At 39.1% G+C, this 18,991-nt stretch overlaps 4 protein-coding genes across 6 annotated transcripts; 1 reads left to right on the top strand and 3 right to left on the bottom strand.

The window, feature by feature from the left end:
* Positions 1–362: 362 nt before the first annotated feature.
* Positions 363–1,396, bottom strand: LOC108660060 (coiled-coil domain-containing protein 124). The gene is made up of 2 exons (XM_018113321.3): positions 813–1,396; positions 363–753 (listed from the first exon to the last, which is right to left on the bottom strand). Exons 1-2 carry the CDS (start codon positions 1,268–1,270, stop codon positions 570–572), a joined length of 642 nt encoding a protein of 213 aa, XP_017968810.1. The 5' UTR covers positions 1,271–1,396; the 3' UTR covers positions 363–569.
* Positions 1,397–1,544: 148 nt separating this feature from the next.
* Prp18 (pre-mRNA processing factor 18) lies at positions 1,545–2,582 on the top strand. The gene has a single exon (XM_018113319.3). It carries the CDS (start codon positions 1,545–1,547, stop codon positions 2,559–2,561), a length of 1,017 nt encoding a protein of 338 aa, XP_017968808.1. The 3' UTR covers positions 2,562–2,582.
* On the bottom strand, positions 2,577–3,661 carry P5cr (Pyrroline 5-carboyxlate reductase). The gene is made up of 2 exons (XM_018113320.3): positions 2,807–3,661; positions 2,577–2,745 (listed from the first exon to the last, which is right to left on the bottom strand). The coding sequence occupies exons 1-2, from the start codon at positions 3,583–3,585 to the stop codon at positions 2,682–2,684; spliced, it is 843 nt and encodes a 280-aa protein (XP_017968809.1). The 5' UTR covers positions 3,586–3,661; the 3' UTR covers positions 2,577–2,681.
* Positions 3,662–4,441: 780 nt separating this feature from the next.
* On the bottom strand, positions 4,442–17,604 carry Cad99C (cadherin 99C). Of its 3 annotated transcripts, XM_018113317.3 has the most exons (11): positions 15,533–15,551; positions 12,898–13,071; positions 12,114–12,292; positions 11,562–11,684; positions 10,215–10,394; positions 10,076–10,141; positions 6,514–9,438; positions 5,920–6,456; positions 5,742–5,860; positions 4,954–5,679; positions 4,442–4,894 (listed from the first exon to the last, which is right to left on the bottom strand). In XM_018113317.3, exons 2-11 carry the CDS (start codon positions 13,064–13,066, stop codon positions 4,753–4,755), a joined length of 5,166 nt encoding a protein of 1,721 aa, XP_017968806.2. In that variant the 5' UTR covers positions 13,067–13,071; positions 15,533–15,551; the 3' UTR covers positions 4,442–4,752. The 3 variants fall into 3 exon arrangements, with proteins under 3 accessions (XP_017968806.2, XP_089114867.1, XP_089114860.1); XM_089258741.1 differs by lacking the exon at positions 15,533–15,551 and adding an exon at positions 17,203–17,604 and having other exon boundaries at positions 5,920–9,438; XM_089258734.1 differs by having other exon boundaries at positions 5,920–9,438.
* Between the last annotated feature and the right edge of the window lie 1,387 nt (positions 17,605–18,991).

Here is an 18,991-nt window from a genome sequence, read left to right as displayed (position 1 = left end):
ATATGATGAAACACCATAATTTTGTATATCCTTTAAATATGTATGCCTATAAGTGAAAGCGGAAATTTAATAATACAATTATATCTTATTCAAAGCCAGTCAAAGCTACATAACCGGAACTAGATCAGAGTAACAACACATAAACAATTTAATGGGGGAAAAAAAAGCAATCGTCAATTATGTCTACACCTAAATGAAGGTAATGCAAACATAGGTATCATCAAATCTTTTTTTAACTTTGGTCGTTTTGTTGCACAACAGACCTGTAGGTAATTCGGCAATAAAAGCCTGCGTAGTTATGATTTCTGCAGTGGAAACGTTGTTTACATGTTGCTTGACAATTAAAATAAAAAGGTAGGGTCTAATAATAAATAAAGCTTGATCATTTATTCTTCATTCTAATAATATAAATTTTAATTTAAAATTCTAAAATTATAATCACAAACTAAATAATAATTTTACAGCTTTCATTTGATTACTTCAATTGATGGGATCTTTCTGCTTGGCAAATCGACAATTGAACAATGTAGTGCGATAAATTCAGAAATTAGGGAACGAGATGCGCGATTTTATGATGCTTGATTGAATGGATTGTCCGGCGACTTGTTCCACTCCTTCATCAAAATTTGCTTCCATTGAGACATACGCAATGAGGGGTTATCAGCCTTGATGCGAGGCATATTAGCAGCTTCGAATGTCTTATAAGCTGCTCGCATTCGCTTCTCTGGATGTTTGTCTTCTTCTTCTTTGACACTAAAATTAAGGATAACTTATTATTTTAACAAATATAATTATTTACTATATGCATTTACCTTAGCACTGCCAATGCTTCGTCAACATTTGTAGCTATGTCGGTATCGGCCAAAGATCTATTTAGATTTTCCTCAATGATGTGGGGTTGAACTACCACACGAGCGGCTGCAGGTTTATTAGCTTCATTGATTGCATCCATTACACGTTGTTTTTTCTCCATCTCGCTTAATATTTGTTGACGATTTATTTTTGCCAATGGCTGTTTACCGTGGGTTTTAATTGAGCTAAGTTCCTGATCCAACAGGGCCTTTGCTTCTGCTTTACGACGGGCAGCCTCAGCTCGTTTCCTCTCTTCTTCTTCACGTCGTTGTTGCTTTTTAGCCAGATTTTTGTCATCGTCTTGCCACAGACGATCTTCTGCTTCCTTGGCCTTGCGTTCGTTGGCAGCTTTCTTGGTAGCATCCTTACGCTCACGCGCCTCTACTGCTTTTGAATTCATTCCCATTTTCTTTGGCATCTTGATGTATATTATTGATGCAAAATAACAGTATTATCGCAGAAAACTGCGTACTCTCGAACCAAATGTCTTTCTAAACTTTGTCACAATTTTGATATCATATGGTAGCCAGGGATGCATAACTTGCTATTTCTAGTATATTTTAAATGCTAGCTTTCAACCTATGGTCACTCTAATACTTGTATACTAGATCTCTCATCTAAGTCGGTCACATTCAGTGCTACTATTTGATGGCTATTGTTTATAGAAATCTTTTGATGTAAATAAATACAAAATGGATATATTAAAAGCAGAAATAGCTCGAAAACGCAAGTTATTAGAAGAAAAACAATTAGTGGACGACAAGAAAAAGTTTTTTCGACGGGGCGACCTAAGCGCTAAAGACACCGAGGAAGTACTACAAAAAGTGGGATACAAGAAACAGGAGCAAATTGCAGAGCCCAGGACCGAGGGTGCTTATAGCTTTGTTGCTGATGGCCAGAATATTTTACCTCGCATGGAAGTTATACGGCGACTGCGGGAGCGCGGAGAGCCTATCTTATTGTTCGGCGAGACGGAGCCAGAGGCGTTCGATAGGCTGAGAATTTGCGAAATCTCACAGCCTGAAGCTAACCGTGGTTTCCGCAACGATTTTCAAGAAGCTATGGAGCAAGTGGATGCAGCATATTTACAGGAAATGTTTGCAAACACACCCACGGCCAAGGAAGATAAGAAGTCAGACTTCGCAGAGTTGGATGAATCGATAACCTGGGAGAGTATACAGACGATGGCTCTAAAAATGGGCAAAAACAAAGACTATGACATGGACGTCATCATAACGCTCTTAACCTTTCTTCTAAAGCTGTGGAATGCACAGATCGCCAACTACACAAAGCATGAGAAAATGTCAACGAAGGTCAAAATGACTCGGGTCATTTACACGCAGACGAAAGAGTACGTAAAGCCGCTGTTTCGAAAACTCAAGCATCACACCTTACCTGAGGACATCCTCGACAGCTTGCGCGACATCTGCAAGCATTTACTCAACCGCAATTACATATCGGCAAGCGATGCATACTTGGAAATGGCTATTGGCAATGCCCCATGGCCCATTGGTGTCACCATGGTGGGCATTCACGCCCGAACGGGTCGTGAGAAGATTTTCTCAAAAAACGTCGCACATGTTATGAACGACGAAACACAACGCAAATATATTCAGGGCCTAAAGCGATTGATGACAAAATGTCAGGAATACTTCCCAACCGATCCCTCGAAGTGTGTAGAGTATGTAAGCAAAAAGGACCGTGAATAAATAAAATTTTAAATGTTGATTGTATCACCGACTTTAATATATTTACATAGAACTATTTGTCCTATATATATGCCTAGAGAGCTATAACAAGGAAGGAACAAACATTCCAAAGGGGTCACTTTACTTTTTTCCCAACTCCGCTGACCGCAATGATGCCTTTTCCACAGCATTAATAATTGTGGCTCTGAAAAGTAAAAAGGCAGTCTGTAATGTTTTCCTCAATATCCTGTACGGGGTTTGCTCACCTTAGATTGCCCTTTTCGAGTTCGTGCACACCCACAATAGTCGAACCGCCAGGTGAACAGACCTCGTCGCGGAGAACGGCTGGATGCTTTCCAGTCAGCAGCACAGTCTTGGCAGCGCCCAGCAATGTCTGGGCGGCGAATTGCAATGCCATCTGGCGCGGTACGCCTTGCTTTACTCCACCATCGGCAAAAGCCTCTATAATGGTATAAACAAATGCTGGTCCGCAGCCTGTGACCCCTGTAACGGCATCGATCATAGTCTCTGGCACTTGCTGAGCAAGACCCAAAGAATTAAGCATCAAATGGACCTTTTCTAGATCTTGGTGCGAGCAATGTGAGTTGCCTGCGTATACAGTGCATCCCTCTCCCACTTGCATAGAAGTGTTAGGCATTGTTCGTATAATCTTAAGTGCCGATGTTTCAATAAATGCGAATTTCTCTTCGAGGGCGTTTAATGTTGTGCCCGCTAGAACCGAGACTAACAATTTGCTAGCGTCCTTTGCTGATGGAACGTATTTGTATTTGAGCTGTGCTGCACACGGGGCTAGCATGTGAGGCTTAACACAAATGAAAATAATATCTGTGTGCTCCATCACATCATAGTTCTCATCAGTTGTCACTGCGCCTAAATCACGCCAGCGAGACAGATTTTCAAGATGCGGTCCGGACACCATAACTTGGCTGGCCTTAACAATTCCTCCAGCAATCAGCCCAGAACCAATAGCAAAGGCCATATTTCCGCCTCCAATAAATCCAATACGCTCATCCAACTTTGCCATATCGCCGGTCAACAGAAACGAAAATAGTTAGCTTATCGATTGCGAAAATTGTTTAACTGTGTGACCAAGCTGCGCGAAGAGAAAAATGCATAGTTTTGTACTTCATATTTCATACTAAATCCCAAGCATACTATACTTGTACCAGGTAAAATAACGAGTTTTCAAATACCACTGACCAGAGAACCCATGTCTAGTCTAGGTGTTCTCCGGTCAGTGCAAATACTTAAGGCCGCAATGATAAGTAAACCAGATATTGGCATCCTATTGAAGGCTAGAATTAAAATACTAATTTTAACACAAATTAATATAAATAGTAATCATAATAATGAACATGATTAATATTTATGGCAGTATGTTGATTCCGTAGAATATCGTAAGCTAAAAAATTGGTATTAACGAATATGCCAGTCGAGCAATACGACTGAACTAAGGAATCCACGTAAGAGAATTAGGGAAAAAAATTAAGAAAAAAAATGTACAAGGATTAAAGCTCGTATTAAAATCCCGCCTCGATCATAGTTTAACAATGTTGTCGTGAAAAACGCATTGTATTATTTATGATATAAATCTCTACATGCATTTCAAAAATCAAAAAGGCAAACCAAACAACAATCGTTCAGTTTAATTGCAAATAAAATAGTTTGGTAAATAAAAAACTGGTTAACAGCTTTGCTTAAATAGCTATTTTTGCCGTAAGTTACAAAAATAAAGAATTTTTTTATTGTAAAAGTTTTTTTTATCTAAATGCATAAATACAAATGTATTTTTTTACTATTATTATTACTTCTTGTTTTTTATAAAGTCTAACATATAATTTTGCATCTAAAATTGTATATTATATATATTTTTATATATATTATAAACCCTTTCTTAATATTACGTGTAGGCAAAAACTAATGACTGCAGTTGCTGACTGCTTATGTACAAAATTAGTTAAATTTTATCAGTTTCATGTTGAATATTTTAAACAATATTTACATTTTGTTGGGCTAACATTTTCAGTATAATGGCAACAGCTCATTCAGTTAAATTATCTAAGACATTGCTCGAATTTACAACTATCTAAATGTCATTTATCTATCTTGGCGATGACATATGTACTTCTTCATACTTATATACATTAATAAATACACCCAATTTCATACTAAATTTCAGTTAGTTTACTATTCATAGCTCCGTTGTTGTCTCCACCTCAGACCGATCCAAGTCGTTCAGATATGAGAAACTCATTTGGCCGTAGTCGCGCTTACCAAAGCTAACGTTTTCATTGGTAAAACTCAGATGATTTTGACTGACATCTGCGTTAGATCTGAAAGTTATCAAATCATAAATGAATGACCATTTATTTGAAATCTGATTAGAATTTACCTTTGAAATAACGGATTGGCAATGGGCAGTTCGCCAGCATATATACGATTATTCTGCTGGTTATTCCGACCTAGCGTGTTGGTCATGAACTCGCCGCCGTTCAACGAGGCCATTCCGCCAAATGTGTTGCCACGCCTACCCAGCGTGCTGAAACCATTATTTTGAGCATTGGCATTTGACAAATTGTTCCGGCTGGAGGAGTCGAACTTATAACCATCATTCTTATATTGATTGCTATTATGGTGCTTAATCCGACCCAATGTTAGGGTGGCCGGGTTGCTGTTCCCGGCGAGGGCAAGGGGATTCGCATTGTTGCGCGAGTTCATTTCCAGAGTCCGATTAAATGTATTCTGTCGATTGTTCAATGTTAAGTTGTTGTTGTTGTTGTTCATGTTATTGAGATTGTTGTGGCGGATTGTCGACATTGTGCCCGTGGACGAGTCCAGGTGAGTGTTGCTCGATTGCATATCCCCGGCACCGTTCGGCTTATGCGTTATGTAGCTAACATTGTCTAGGGAGAAGGCGTGATTCTTTGCGCTGAAATCAAGCTGCAGGTCCTCATCGCCATCAGGGGGCACAGCCATGGCCAGCATTTGGGTTTCGTACTCCTTTAGGTTGGCCACAGCATCGCTCGAATTCGTAGCCTGCGAGTTCACGATTACCGGATCGTACCGCGTTGGACTCGGCGCCGAGTAATGGCGAATGCGCTGCTTGAAGTTCTTATACCTAGCACGGGATTACAGAAATTAAGTGATGAAGTCACATTTATATCGGAGTTGATTACTCACTTGGACCACGATATGCAAATGTATATGATGCCAATGGTGCCCAGAATCAGAATAATAATGGATATGGATATCAACGTAAAGGAGAACACCTCATCATCGATAGCAATTGCTGCTTTGATCTTTAATGAACGATATTAATATACTTTCTATTATATAATATTATATATTTATATCTTACCTTGTGCACTTGCTCTCTGATCTGAATCGGAGCGTGGATTCCATCGGCATTGGCGTGCGCCAAGCTGGAAGCGGCCAAATTGAGCTCCGTGGCCGCAGCTGGCTCCAGCAGCGTCTCTTGGATAATGCTATCGTTACGGCTAAGTAGCCTCTCTGACTTTGGGTCGATGAGGTAAAACCAAACATCGGTAGCCTCTGGATTCTCCACCACCGTGCCGTTGCTCGTTGTGTACTTGCGATTACTGATTCGCTCAATGCCACTGACTAATCCTTTGGTTTGCTCCTCGAAAAGCTCCTCTAATCCTGTGTAGTGATTCCGAATCTTATTCGGAGCAGCATCTGAGAAGCCCAAGGCCAGACGGCTCGCATCTGTCAACTGATTGATGACAACGCGTGCTCTAGTGTGATGCGAGCCCTGCTCTTGGGCTTCGTTATCACTCGCCTCCACGTAAAATATCATGGGGAACTTGGCATCACTAAAAAGTTTTGCGGTACGCAAAATGCCCGTATCCTCGGTCAATCTGAAGTACGTGGATGGCTGAAATAATACAAGAGTTATGATATTCGCTTTGAAACGAACTAGCTGCTTGCTTACCAATTGATCACTCTCGATGCTGAGGTCCTCATCATCGTAGAGCTTGTATCTCAATAAACCAAATTTACCCGAGTCCCGATCGATGGCTCGTACTTGCAAAACGGGTGTGTCAATGTCCATTTCAGGTGTCACCACAGCATAATATGTTTCGTTCTGGCCATGGAGTCGATTGAAAATAAACTCCGGTGGATTGTCGTTCTCATCCTGCACCATGACATTGACGGTCGTTCGATCCTTCCGTGGACTAACAAAATAGCGCTGGGAAGCCAGTTGTAAGTCGAGTGTGTAGGTTGTTTTCGTTTCATAGTCCAATGGCTTGGCCAGCACTATCAGGCAACCATAATCCTCGATGCTTAGGTCGAAGATGCCCAGCTCATTGCCTCGAACAATTTCGCACTTGAAGTTAGGCGCCCCTTTGGAAGGCTTTTTCGAGTTAACGATTTGAATTAGTTTCAGTGTGCTATTCACGGGTGTTGACTCTGGCACACTAATGACGTAGCTGTCGTCGCCAAAGGCCAGTCCAACGGTCTCTGAACTGGTGACTAGGGCTTTGTCACTGTCCATCTTGCCTTCCATGAAGCTCTCTTCATTGGAGTCGACTAAGAGATGCCGGACATACACTGGCAGCATGGCCACCGAGCTGAGCTGTGGATCGCCCATGTCATAGGCTCGAATGTCCACTTGGTATTCGGTATCCTCCTCCTTGCGCAGCTCATCCCGAATGCGAACCGCACCCGTGTCTGGATCAATCTGGAAGTACTTGAGTGCCTTACCACGCCCCACAAGCTCATAGCGAATGACGTTCCCTGGCGGAGTTCCATCGCCATCAATGGCGGGCATCGTTGCTATGACTGAGCCAATGGGCTGGTCATCATTCACAGTCACTGGACCGGGCACTGAGATGAACACGGGACTCACATCATTGCGATCCTCGACCTCTACTATAATTTGCACCGTATCACCGAGAGCATCGCCGTCATTTTCAATGGTCCCGATAACCAGCTGATGCTGTTGTTTCTTCTCATAGTCCAAGCCCTTCGTTGTCCGGACTTCTCCAGTCTTGGGAGAGACTTTAAATAGCTCGGCGTCGCCCTTTCGCAGCACATAAGTGATTTCTGGAGCAGAATCGGGATCATGGGCTTGTACTGTGGCCACTGGAAAGTTTTCCATGTTCTCTGGAATGCGCACATTGATGCTCGCATCGTTGAATTTCGGCACTTCGTCGGGCAGATCGTGAACAACGACTGTGACACTAGCTGTTCCCAGCCGTGCATCAGGCGCACCGTCTTTGGCTGTGACCACAAACTTGTATTCACTCAGTCGCTCGTAGTCTAGCTTGTCGGAGGTGCGTATCTCGCCCGACTTGTTGTTGATGCTGAACGGAATATCTGTGGGTATGGAGTAGGTTATCTCAGCGTTGATGCCCTCGTCCGCATCTGTGGCGTGCACAATACCCACAAAGGCATTGTCCAAGCCCTCGTCCACGTGGAATACATATGGCTGAGTGAGCTCGTCAAATTCGGGATTCTTGTCATTGATGTCGGTCACTTTAATGTTGACTGTGGCACTACTGGACAGCCCGCCATTGTCCTCCGCCTTCACAATAAGCTGATAGCGCGTCAAGCTCTCGCGATCCAGCTTGCGTATGACCATGATAATTCCGCTCTGTTGACCGACAGAAAACTGCCGCAGATCATTGCCAGACATAATCGAGTAGACAACGGGATCGTTTTCCGGATCGTCTGCATGCACCACTGTGACCGTAGAGTTGATTTCGGCACCCTCACTCACCTGCACCTCGTAGAGAGCGTTAGTAAACCGCGGCGGCTTCGTGTTGGGCCCCGGCGTTACAGTTACCTCCACGATTGCCTGCGATGATAAACCTCCAATGTCTGTCGCCTGCACCGTAATGCTGTATTGCTCTCCAGCAAGCAGACGTCCCTGAGTGTGAATCTCGCCGGTCTGTTCGTTGATATGGAACTTTTGCAGACCATTATTGGAGACATGGTATATTGAGTAGGTCACTACGGCGTTGGGCCCCTCGTCAATGTCCGTCGCCATCATTTGTGCCACCAATCGCTGCTCATGCTCGTCCCCAGCCGATATAGAAACGGGCGCAACCATGGCCAACTTTGGGGCGTTGTCGTTGACATCGCGCAGATGTACGGTTAGGCTCAGGGGCGCACTGGCTGCATTTGTGCGGGGCTCTCGGGCAACAACCTGGAACTTATAGCGCCCCGGTGCAGGCGGATCACGATCGAGACCCTCCTCGTTAACAATCAGAATTCCAGAGCTTGTCACATTAAAGGATGGAGTCGTTAGCTCATATATGTAGTTTGGTTTGGGATCATCTTCACCCAAGTCATCGTCCGTTGTCCTTAACGTGATGGGCACTCCTTGCGCATCCACAACTTTGGTGCCGATGGGTGAGTTCTCGTCCACATATCCCACAATATCAGACGACGATATAACCGGTGGATTCGCGTCCACAGGCTTCACAGCAATTGTCAGTTTAGCCGTCGTGAAGCGACGAGGCGGTGGTGAGATCTCTTCGGCTCGCACTACAATGTCGTATCGTTTCGCCGTCGATGTATCAACCGCTTTGATTTGCTTCAACACTCCGGTCTCCTCATCAATCTCAAAATAGTCTGCGTAATTGCCGGGCACTCCACTTGCAAAACTATAACGTATTCGCGAACTAATCGTGTCCAGATCCACGGCCTGTATTCGTTCAGGTAGAACATTAAGCACGCCCTGTACCGAACCTGCCGGCACTGACGCCGTATACTCGGGATTAATGCAAGCACCATCCAATAGCACGCATCCACGATAGATGAAAGACGGATCCATATCATCGGAGTCGGCGATGTTTACAGTTAGAGTAGTGGTCGAGGACAGGCGATCTGCGACATTACGCGCACGGTCCTACAGAAATAGATAGAGAGGATTAAAGTTAGGTATAGAAAATACATTGATTAATTAATAATTAAGGTAAAAATGAAGAATGAAAATTAAATGGTGTACAGGAAAAGAGAAAGAGGACTTAGAATAGTTATATAATATTAATAAACTGAAAATTGATGACAACAACATGCAAATGATATACATGAACAAATAAATATATATGTATAAAATCCAATAACTTTTTTGACTTTTTAGATATTGAGAAGCTTTAAATAGCTTTAAAGTACTTTAATTAATTTAAATTTAATAACTTTATAATTAACTCAATCATTTTGAAACGGAGGTTAACAAAGTTTTTCAAAAAATGAACGAACATTCCAACGAAAAGTTAGAGTTTGATTCTCGATTAGAAAATTGTGTTCAACGATGAAATTTGAATTAGTATTAATATTTACAAACTTAGTCCAACTTATTAAAGCATTGCCCTCACTGTGTTTATTTGTTAATCACTACAAAAGTTTAATTAATATCCCATGACTCAGATTTGTTGTTCGTTTCAGCACTTTAAATGTTGATATATCAAAAACATGTCTTGACATAAACAAAGAAACTGGAATTGGCTTAAATAACCAGTTTGTGGACATTAAACTGAACTCACCGATGCTACAATGGTCAGATAGTAGCGCTGTATCTTTTCGTAATCCAGTGTCTTGGCTACTGTCACCTGCAAAGAAGGGCGTGTCAAGGCCAATTGCCTTCCATTATCAAAGCCATTGATGGTTGGGCTTGTAGCTAACCTGTCCTTGGTGTGGAAATGATATAGCAAAGGTTCCATAGCCATCGGCGCTGGTAAGCTTCTCATCGTCGGTGGAGTTCGCATCGCCCTTAACTATAAAATACTCGACTAGTCCATTCACGCCAGCATCTTTGTCTAGGGCCTGTATGTTCCGGTACACAGTCGTTCCCAAGGGAGTGCTCTACAAGAATTTTTTTATTTTTGGGGGAACGATAATTCATTTATTCATTCTTAACTAATACTTTGCTATGCCCTAGACAGCCCAAAAGGAAAGAAACCTTAGATCAGGCCGCGCAATGTTGATACATTTGACTTATAGATGAAGAAACAATAAAAGTTACGATAATGATTGTTACCGTTTTATGCCGTGCAAATATGCTAAATACGATGCGCCGGAAACCAAAAATGGCATGTTCATGAAAATTAGGTAGCGAGAGCATTGCTATTGTTAAGCTACCCAAACTGCCCGGATGGGTTGGTCGGGACAGACGAAGCAAATGGGGAAAACGCTGCGGACGGTCCGGACAGTATTGGCGGCAAAAGCCAACGAAACAAAAAAACAAGCTGGGTGACAAAACGTGCCCAGCCACATTGAGATGCACCAAAAGTGCAGTTATATAACGGGCAAGAGGCAAACAGCCTTTTACATTTAACTATCACTATGTAGGCTTGTAATGCCAGTCTGTATGCTGGCCCCGCCGCATACAAGTGCCCATGTGCCTCTTACCTCTTCAGGGTTACCTCTTACCTGCCCAGCTGCACCATCGATCGCCTGCTGTTGGCTGTTGGCTGCTGGCCTACCGCTTGCTTGCTGCTGGTTGCTAGCGAGAAGTTACTTAGTCAGCGGATTGAACTTTTCAATTGGTCTCTCTACCTGCCTAGTACATATATATTAAATGGCAAATGCATTTGTTGCAGTTGCTCTGCCTGTTGTTGTTTAGCTGTTTGGGGGCTTGTAGTAGACGTTTTGGCAAGGTGCAACATATCAAGGAATGTTTCAAGCTTAAATACCCATCGCAAGGGGCAACGAGACTGCAGCAAAGCTTTTTGTAGCAGCGAATTGTAAATCTCGTAAAACAATCGTATATGGCACATCGTATATGATTAGCCATATAAACTAAATGTGCATCAATACTTTTAGCCAAATTTCAGTATGAATTGAATCTGTCTTTGGCTTGGATTATATTTCATGCTTTCGCTATAAACGGGTTTAATCTTAATGCTTAATCCAATAACTCGTTTCCATATCGATCGTTTACTGAGATAATATTACTTATTATGAATCTCGAAACTTCATATATATATATATATATATGTATATTTGAAACATTTAAAAACATTGACTTACCTCTGGTACTGTGATTTCATAGGGTGTGTTCATAAAATGCGGTGCATTGTCGTTGACATCGGAGACCCTAACAATGAGCGGAATATTACGCTTCTTATTCGACTCGCGAATGGTACATGAGACCTAAAGGAAAATAATTAAAATATTTAAATATAAATAATAATATTATGCTATAACTATATCCTCATATTATATATAGTAAAACTCGGCTTAAAATTGCATTGGTTTGTAAGAAGTCAAAGCTCAAAGACTATAATGAGATTATGATGAGGTCGGATGTTGTTTACAGAAGAAATAGAATAGAATTTAATAGACATTCCAAATAAAAATTATTAAAAATAAAATTATTTTGGAATTCAACAAATTTTAATTTTTAAAGACTCGGTTTTTACTTTCAAAATAACGAATTTTAGCTACATAAATCATATTTAATATATGACAAAGAAAACAATCTTGAAAGAACAAAATGAATTCTTGGAACCATCCTCTGCTTAAGCAGACTCAACTGAATTAATAACTGAGAGCCAGCGCAGAAGCTGTGTTAAGACTCACCTGAAAGACAATGTGACTAAGATTCTCCTCGTCGCGGTCAAGTGGCTGAATCAGCCTGAGACTCTTCCCCTCCAGTAGGAATGTCGGGTGTCCCTTGGGAAAGACTAGATCGAGCGCAATTTCCGTGTAGGGATCGCCAAAAATGGGCAACTCTGCCGGCGTCGTCGTTTGTCCAGTGACTGTGGAAGTTACAAGTTATAATTACAATGAATAATTAGGCTATTAAAACCAAGTCTAATGCTTAGAATGTTTATTTTTTACAGCTCAGGTAGACAAGCTATTAAAGACATGCGCCTCGGCGGCCAAGAAACGCGTCGACATCAGACCTCAGACATCAGCCTTTCTCTTTGTCTTTGTGTCTGGGGCATTTAGTTATATGAAAGAAGTTGAGACAATCATTTCTATTCAAGTATCTAGAAAGCTAGATGTAATTATTGGAAAATGTGCACAAAGGCAAACACAAAAGAACAACGGAAATTACGGAGCTGGATTTCCATTTTCCTGTCTTGTTACTTAAGTAATATTGCTATATACATATACTCAAGTTTCTTCGATCTACATTTTGTATACATCATAAAGCATTGCTATAAAATATATACAACTTATTCAATTACAGACCTATAAATGTCATTGAATTTTTTTTTTTTTTATATTTAGAGTTTATAATTAAGCTTAATGACTCGGAAGTTCAGATGCAATTATCTAACAAACGAAGACTGTAGCGAGTAAATGTGATGCAATTTGCTTAAATAAGCATAGAGGCATCTACAGTTAGATTACTTACAATTCCCTCGACTCTCCTCTATATCCAGTATTATGTTAGTTTGGCCCGTTTCCACCTCGCACATCTGCGATTTGCCTAGAACACCGACTGTATATTGGCAACTGCACAGCAGCAGAAGAAGTCCGAGAAAACATGGCCTCAAAGGTGTTGTCGCACGGTGTGAAATCATTTTAGCTGCAAGAAAAAGAAAAACAAAAGAAAAGGTAGAAAGTCTAATTAGCCAAATGTATATCACCTAATTTTGGCTTAATTTATAGCTCTTTAGTGAATATAATGACTGAGAAAACTGCCGAAAAAGAAACAAAATTGAAAGCAATTTCTACCCCAAGATCTACATTTAAACCAGATTCGAATATCTGATAAGATTGCCTACAGCATTGCGACTGTTTTAATAGCCAAAGATGATAGCTTGTTAGCCTAACTAGTTCTGTTTTTATTTAGAAAGAACCGGAATGTTGATTTGCACTAATTGGAGAGTTGAGTCAAAGTTAAATTCAAGGTTTAAGTGAAATGAAATTTTTAAATCTATTGTTGACAAATACATGTATTTACTTCTAGTATTATATTCATATCTGCAGAGTATGCATTCAGTAAATATATAATATTTTTAAACATTTTTATAACAAGTTATAAATAAATAATATATAAAAAGGTGTTGCCCTATTAAATTACTTGAACATTAAACATTTCTAAACGAAAATTTGAAGAGATGTACAATTAATTTAAAATCTTAATAGATTTCATTTATTTGTTTAGAAATTAGAGATTATGTAAAATTAACACTAACTTAAAGACTGACTCAATAGCCTGCGGCATGGGAGATCAATGAGTGTACACACTACACACATATATATATATATATATATATATATATATATATATATATATATATATATATATATATATATATATATATATATATATATATATATATATATATATATATATATATCATATGTGTTTAATATTTTATTAATATATGGACATGGAAGATATATTACATGGAATGAGTAGAAGTGTTAATATATTTCATATATATATTTTTTTTCATATGGGTTTAATATTTTATTAATATATATTCTGAAAGGGCTTAAAGTGCATTGCCGTCGCACAATATTGGCTCAAACTGTGTTAATTGTTTGACTGATTGATTGCTCCGCTTGTGGTTAAATGTAAGTTGAAGAAGAGCGGACATTGCCTAAGGCTCAAAAGTAGTTTAGAGTGGAGTTCTGCATGCTCATTAACACTGTGCACAGGGTGTTGGAAAACTGGTTTCTTGATTTAAGATATGGGGATAACAAGCTCTTGATATTGATTTGAACAATACTACGAATGCAAATTGAGTGCAGGATAATAGGAATGATGTATAATGGTAAATCCAGTTTTGGTACGCCAATAAAATGTCGTCTGCATAAATACATATAAATAAAAATAAATTCAAGTTTTGCGCTCAAGCTGATGCTACTGCGACTGCCGCTGCTTAAGGATATCTTCAAAAGCAGTTGTAAGTATGTATTTATATATGCAAAAAGGTGGCTGGCAGAGCCTTAAATGGCATGACATCAATATGCAATAAATATTTAACTTGCCCATCTTGGAGCTGTCTACGCGTTTTTCTTGTTGCCCACTTTAGAACTGTCCATATAAAGGCCTCTGGGACTCACAGATAAGATTTTCTACACTGTCCATATGCGAACGGTGCACGAACTTCAAGAAGAACAGCAACAACAACAACAAGTGAACGTAATATATTGCGTGGTAAACTTCACACATCGTCTGGGCACAGTTGTAAATAGGGTCCAAAGCAATCAAAGTATTTTAAACTAATTTTAAGTGAGATAAATTTATTATTATTTTATTGAACAATATCTAAAGTCGAATGAATCACTAAAATGAGATCTTAGCATTCAACATTCACAAATAATTAAGTTTTTGAATATGTATATATTAAAATTGTTAATATTCGAGCTTTAATATGCTCTGAGTAACTTCACATTCGTAGTAACTCTTTATTATAATGAAGCTTCATTGAAACTAAATTTGAATGCCTTGATCCTTCCCCTTTTGAGCGGATCTAGTGCGTTGTTCTTGAAAACAAGCTGGGCCAGAACTGCTAATTTTACACGTATATACAGATGTATAATGGCACGCGCAGAACAACTTGGTTTCCAGTAGTCGAAATTATTTTCGTTTACCATGGAGTCGATAAAAATCAGTTCTCAGCTAGTTAAGTATAGAGCTCACGTCTCAGAAAACTCTTAACTCTTATGTATACATACATATATTCTACTAAAGTACTAAAAACAATTGTCGAGGTCCCTATAAGATAATTTTGAAAGTATCGGCTATCCGAAGAATAGAGACAGAAATGTACACTTTTTTGCATTTGTACAAGTACGACCGACCGTTTATTCTATCGCAAAGCCCAATATCTTACAGTAGAGAAACCCGCTTAATCAACGAGTATTTGACAAAAAAAAAAAAAAAAAAAAAAAAAAAAAAAAAAAAAAAAAAAAATTCTTAATCAAACGTTTTAATTAAGCACGAGATTTTGCTAGTCAATCACGCTAAGCTTTTACCATATTTAACAGCACAGTCTAGGTGTATGTTTGTTTATTTATTCATATATATTTACCTATGTGTATACTTTGTTTCAGATATTTGAGAAACTTTGAATTGCGGTCAAACTGGTATGTATGCCAAAGGTTAAAACTTAGATGTGAGCCAAAAAGTTCGTCAAGACCGGAGGCATTTGGAGACATCAATTTTTTTGATTTGCCACGTGAAAATTTCAGCACGGTGTCATTTTACCAATTGCGACAGACAAATTTATGCCGAACTGTCCCAGTCAGCAAAAATATAAATGTCGCTCTGTATACGTGCACACATCAGTGCGAATGCACTTATTCTCAAATATACATAGCCATAGCTATATACATACATTTATCTATATGTATGTATATATATATGCACTTAGATCCGCTGTTTCACGAAATGCTGCCAATGCTATCTATATGCCATGTCTATAAAAAGTGTTGGTGTGCAAAAAGCGTTTACTTATTAAAGCACAAAGATATTTAGCCAACAAGTTTTTGCATACTCTCCAGAAAAAAAAAACAAAAACAAGTTTCTGAATTTGGTTCTTGACAATATATTTTCTAGTTTCTGAATTGAATCTTATGTAGATTTTAGTTTTCATAAGTCACTATTATTCTCTTCCTCTGTTGATTACTATTTTATTCATATTTTCACATCATATTTATTACCGATCAGTTGTGTGTTATGTTAGGTCCGGCACAAATCCGGTTTGATAAGGATAACTTTCACTTGATTTTTTTGAGAAATTTGGGATGAGCACAGCCAGCAATCAAAACAAATAACAATAGAGAGAATGGTTTTCCTTGCTGACCATGTTCAAGAGTTTTTACAGTCGTTAAAATTAATGATATATGTATATGTTTATGTATATATTTATATGCATACAAATTTATGTTCACCGGTAGTTGATTTGTTTTCAGGATTTGCATAGATTAAGGTTTCACTTTTGCCAACATGGCAATGGCCGAGTACACACACACACACACACAGATAAAGAGAGGGAGAAAGACACACACCCACACGAGTTGGCCAAAATATTCATCTTAACCTGCTCAAAAATTCGCAAAACGTGCAACATAATACAACAACAACAACAACAGGGAGTAAAAGTAGTGTGGCAAGTTGATTGCTGTACGTCGTCTGGGATGTCTCTCCATCTACCTCTCCTTCTCTCTCTATCTCTCAATCGTGTCTCTTCCCGTCTGACTCTAAGTGTACTAGTGATAGCAGCCACAACAACAGCTACCGCAGCAGTTTATTTGCAAACGCTCTCCACACATGACCCCAATAGTCAACCCCAGCATAATATTGCGTTTCCCAAGCGCAATTGGGGTCAGCCAAAGTAACCCAAGACGTCCTGCAATTAGAGCCGACGGAAATGCAATGAATCAAGCACACGCATACTCTTATTATTAGTTGGTATGATATTAGTGGTACGACATATTATTATTATTGTTATTTATGTAGAACGTTTTAGTTGTCATCTCTTGTGTTAACTATTTTGGCTAATTTCACAAAGATTTCACTTTTGATTTATTTTGTATTTTCGCTTCCTGCATTAGCAGGTTTGTTTGCTTTTCGAAAAAGAAAGTGCAAATGAAACGGCCATTCAAGCATCTTTCATCAACTCACTCACATTTTATGTACACGATTTCGACATGGGAACTTAACAGAATATTGTTATATAAAACTCAATTCGTTCGTTACCTTTGTTGTAACTTCTTGAATTATAATTGATTTCACAAAATTGCGAACATCATTTCATAGCATTAGAACGAAAGCCTTCATTTGCTGTCGAAAATGAAACGGCACTACTTAGAAGGAATTCCGTTGATTAATAATTCCAAGAGCTGTCGCTGTTTGGCAGTTTGGCAGAGACTTGATTTTTTACAGTTCGTTTTGTGCAGACATATTTGTGGAGCGGCTGGGAGTAGCGCGAAGTATTCGTATGAAATAGCTTGTGCCAAGCGCGCACGACAATTATAACACCTGAAATCACAGGTAGCTGGCGTGGAACTGACTTTGGCGACCATGGCAGCAACACGGCAACAAGTGGGCGCTCGGTTCGAAACGGTTAAGAAATCTGGTTTGCTTGTGGTAAACTGAAACTGGTTTTCTGGCTAGTAGTTGTTCAGCTAGTGATACAAGTAAAAGGATTATGTACAAATAAGTATTTATACACAGCTATGTGCTCATGCATGTGTGTTGGTGTTGGTGAGTGCCTAGAAATAGTTGATGAAAATTATAATATTAATAATAATAATAATTCTAATGGAATTATATTTAATAGATAATACATATTGTCTGAAGTCATTTATTATTCTATAACATAGCATATTTCATACTTTTAACATTCCTACACAGACTACAAGAATTTCCATCAGCCCTATTCAAATGGCGTGGAGTGTTGACATATTTGTATTTATTTGATCGCGATCTGCAGGTGCAGCATATGGCAAGCCAATGAAATGCGAACTCTAAACGGTTAACAGCCTGTTAACAGTCGCCTGTTAAGCTAACATTCAATAAACAGCTCCAACTTGTTTCAGTTATGTTGTGTTAAAAACCTGTTTTCGGAACTCTTCTTCTTTGTTGTGGTTTTTACAGCTTCTCAATTGTTTTATTGGTTAGCGTGTTTTGTTGCTCTTATTGTTGTTGTTGTCGTTGTTGTTATTTTTGTTGTTGCTGCTGCTATTTCTTTTACTTTTATTGCTTCGCAGTGCTGGCGAGCAAAGTTAAGCTAAGCACTGGGGCTCCTACTTTTTGCCGCATTAAATGAATGAAGTTGCAGAAAGGCAGGTTACTTGCATTATGCGTTGCTTAGCGAGTTGCGAGTCCGTTTTCTGTTTTTTTTCTGTCTGTCTTTGCTTAGTTGTTGTTTTCTTTTTTTTTTTGCCAGTCTATTTAATACTTTGCCACATTTTTCTTGAAATGGCCAAGTATTTGGATATTGCAGTTGTGCTGCAACATTTACATAAATCACAGCCACATGATTGTCATTAAACACCTGTATAGCTGAGTGTATGTGCACATAGACATACCTACATACAATATGTATGTACATATGTATGTAAGTACTTGAATAGTGCGAATGGTATCAAATATTTGCACGTCTAGTCAAGCCTGACATCTATGTACATATGTATGTATGTATATGTACGAAATGACAAAATATTTTTAACATAATAAATACGTGCAAATATACACACATATGTATATATACAGATTTTTTTAAATACATACATATATATGAGCATATTAAGCTTCTTAGACAGTCTTTATCAGACACCATATATAATCTAAAAAATATAATTTAATAAATTCAATTTTATCTTAATTAGAAATAATAGTTCTTGCGATTAGTCAACGCCAACTGCTGAAGCCATTTATGTACTTAGTTCCCTTTTATACGCTCACCTGTCTTCTGCCGATGATGAAGCCATGCTTATTTTTTTAATGGCCTAACGAAGTTAAGACCATAACCGGATTGCCAACG

The sequence above is a fragment of the Drosophila navojoa genome, chromosome 2, assembly GCF_054131105.1.
Source record: "Drosophila navojoa isolate 15081-1374.11 chromosome 2, UAZ_NAV_1.0, whole genome shotgun sequence".
Lineage (NCBI taxonomy): Eukaryota > Metazoa > Arthropoda > Insecta > Diptera > Drosophilidae > Drosophila > Drosophila navojoa.
The sequence above is the reverse complement of the archived record's forward strand: the minus strand, read 5'-3'. Positions and strand labels throughout refer to the sequence as shown.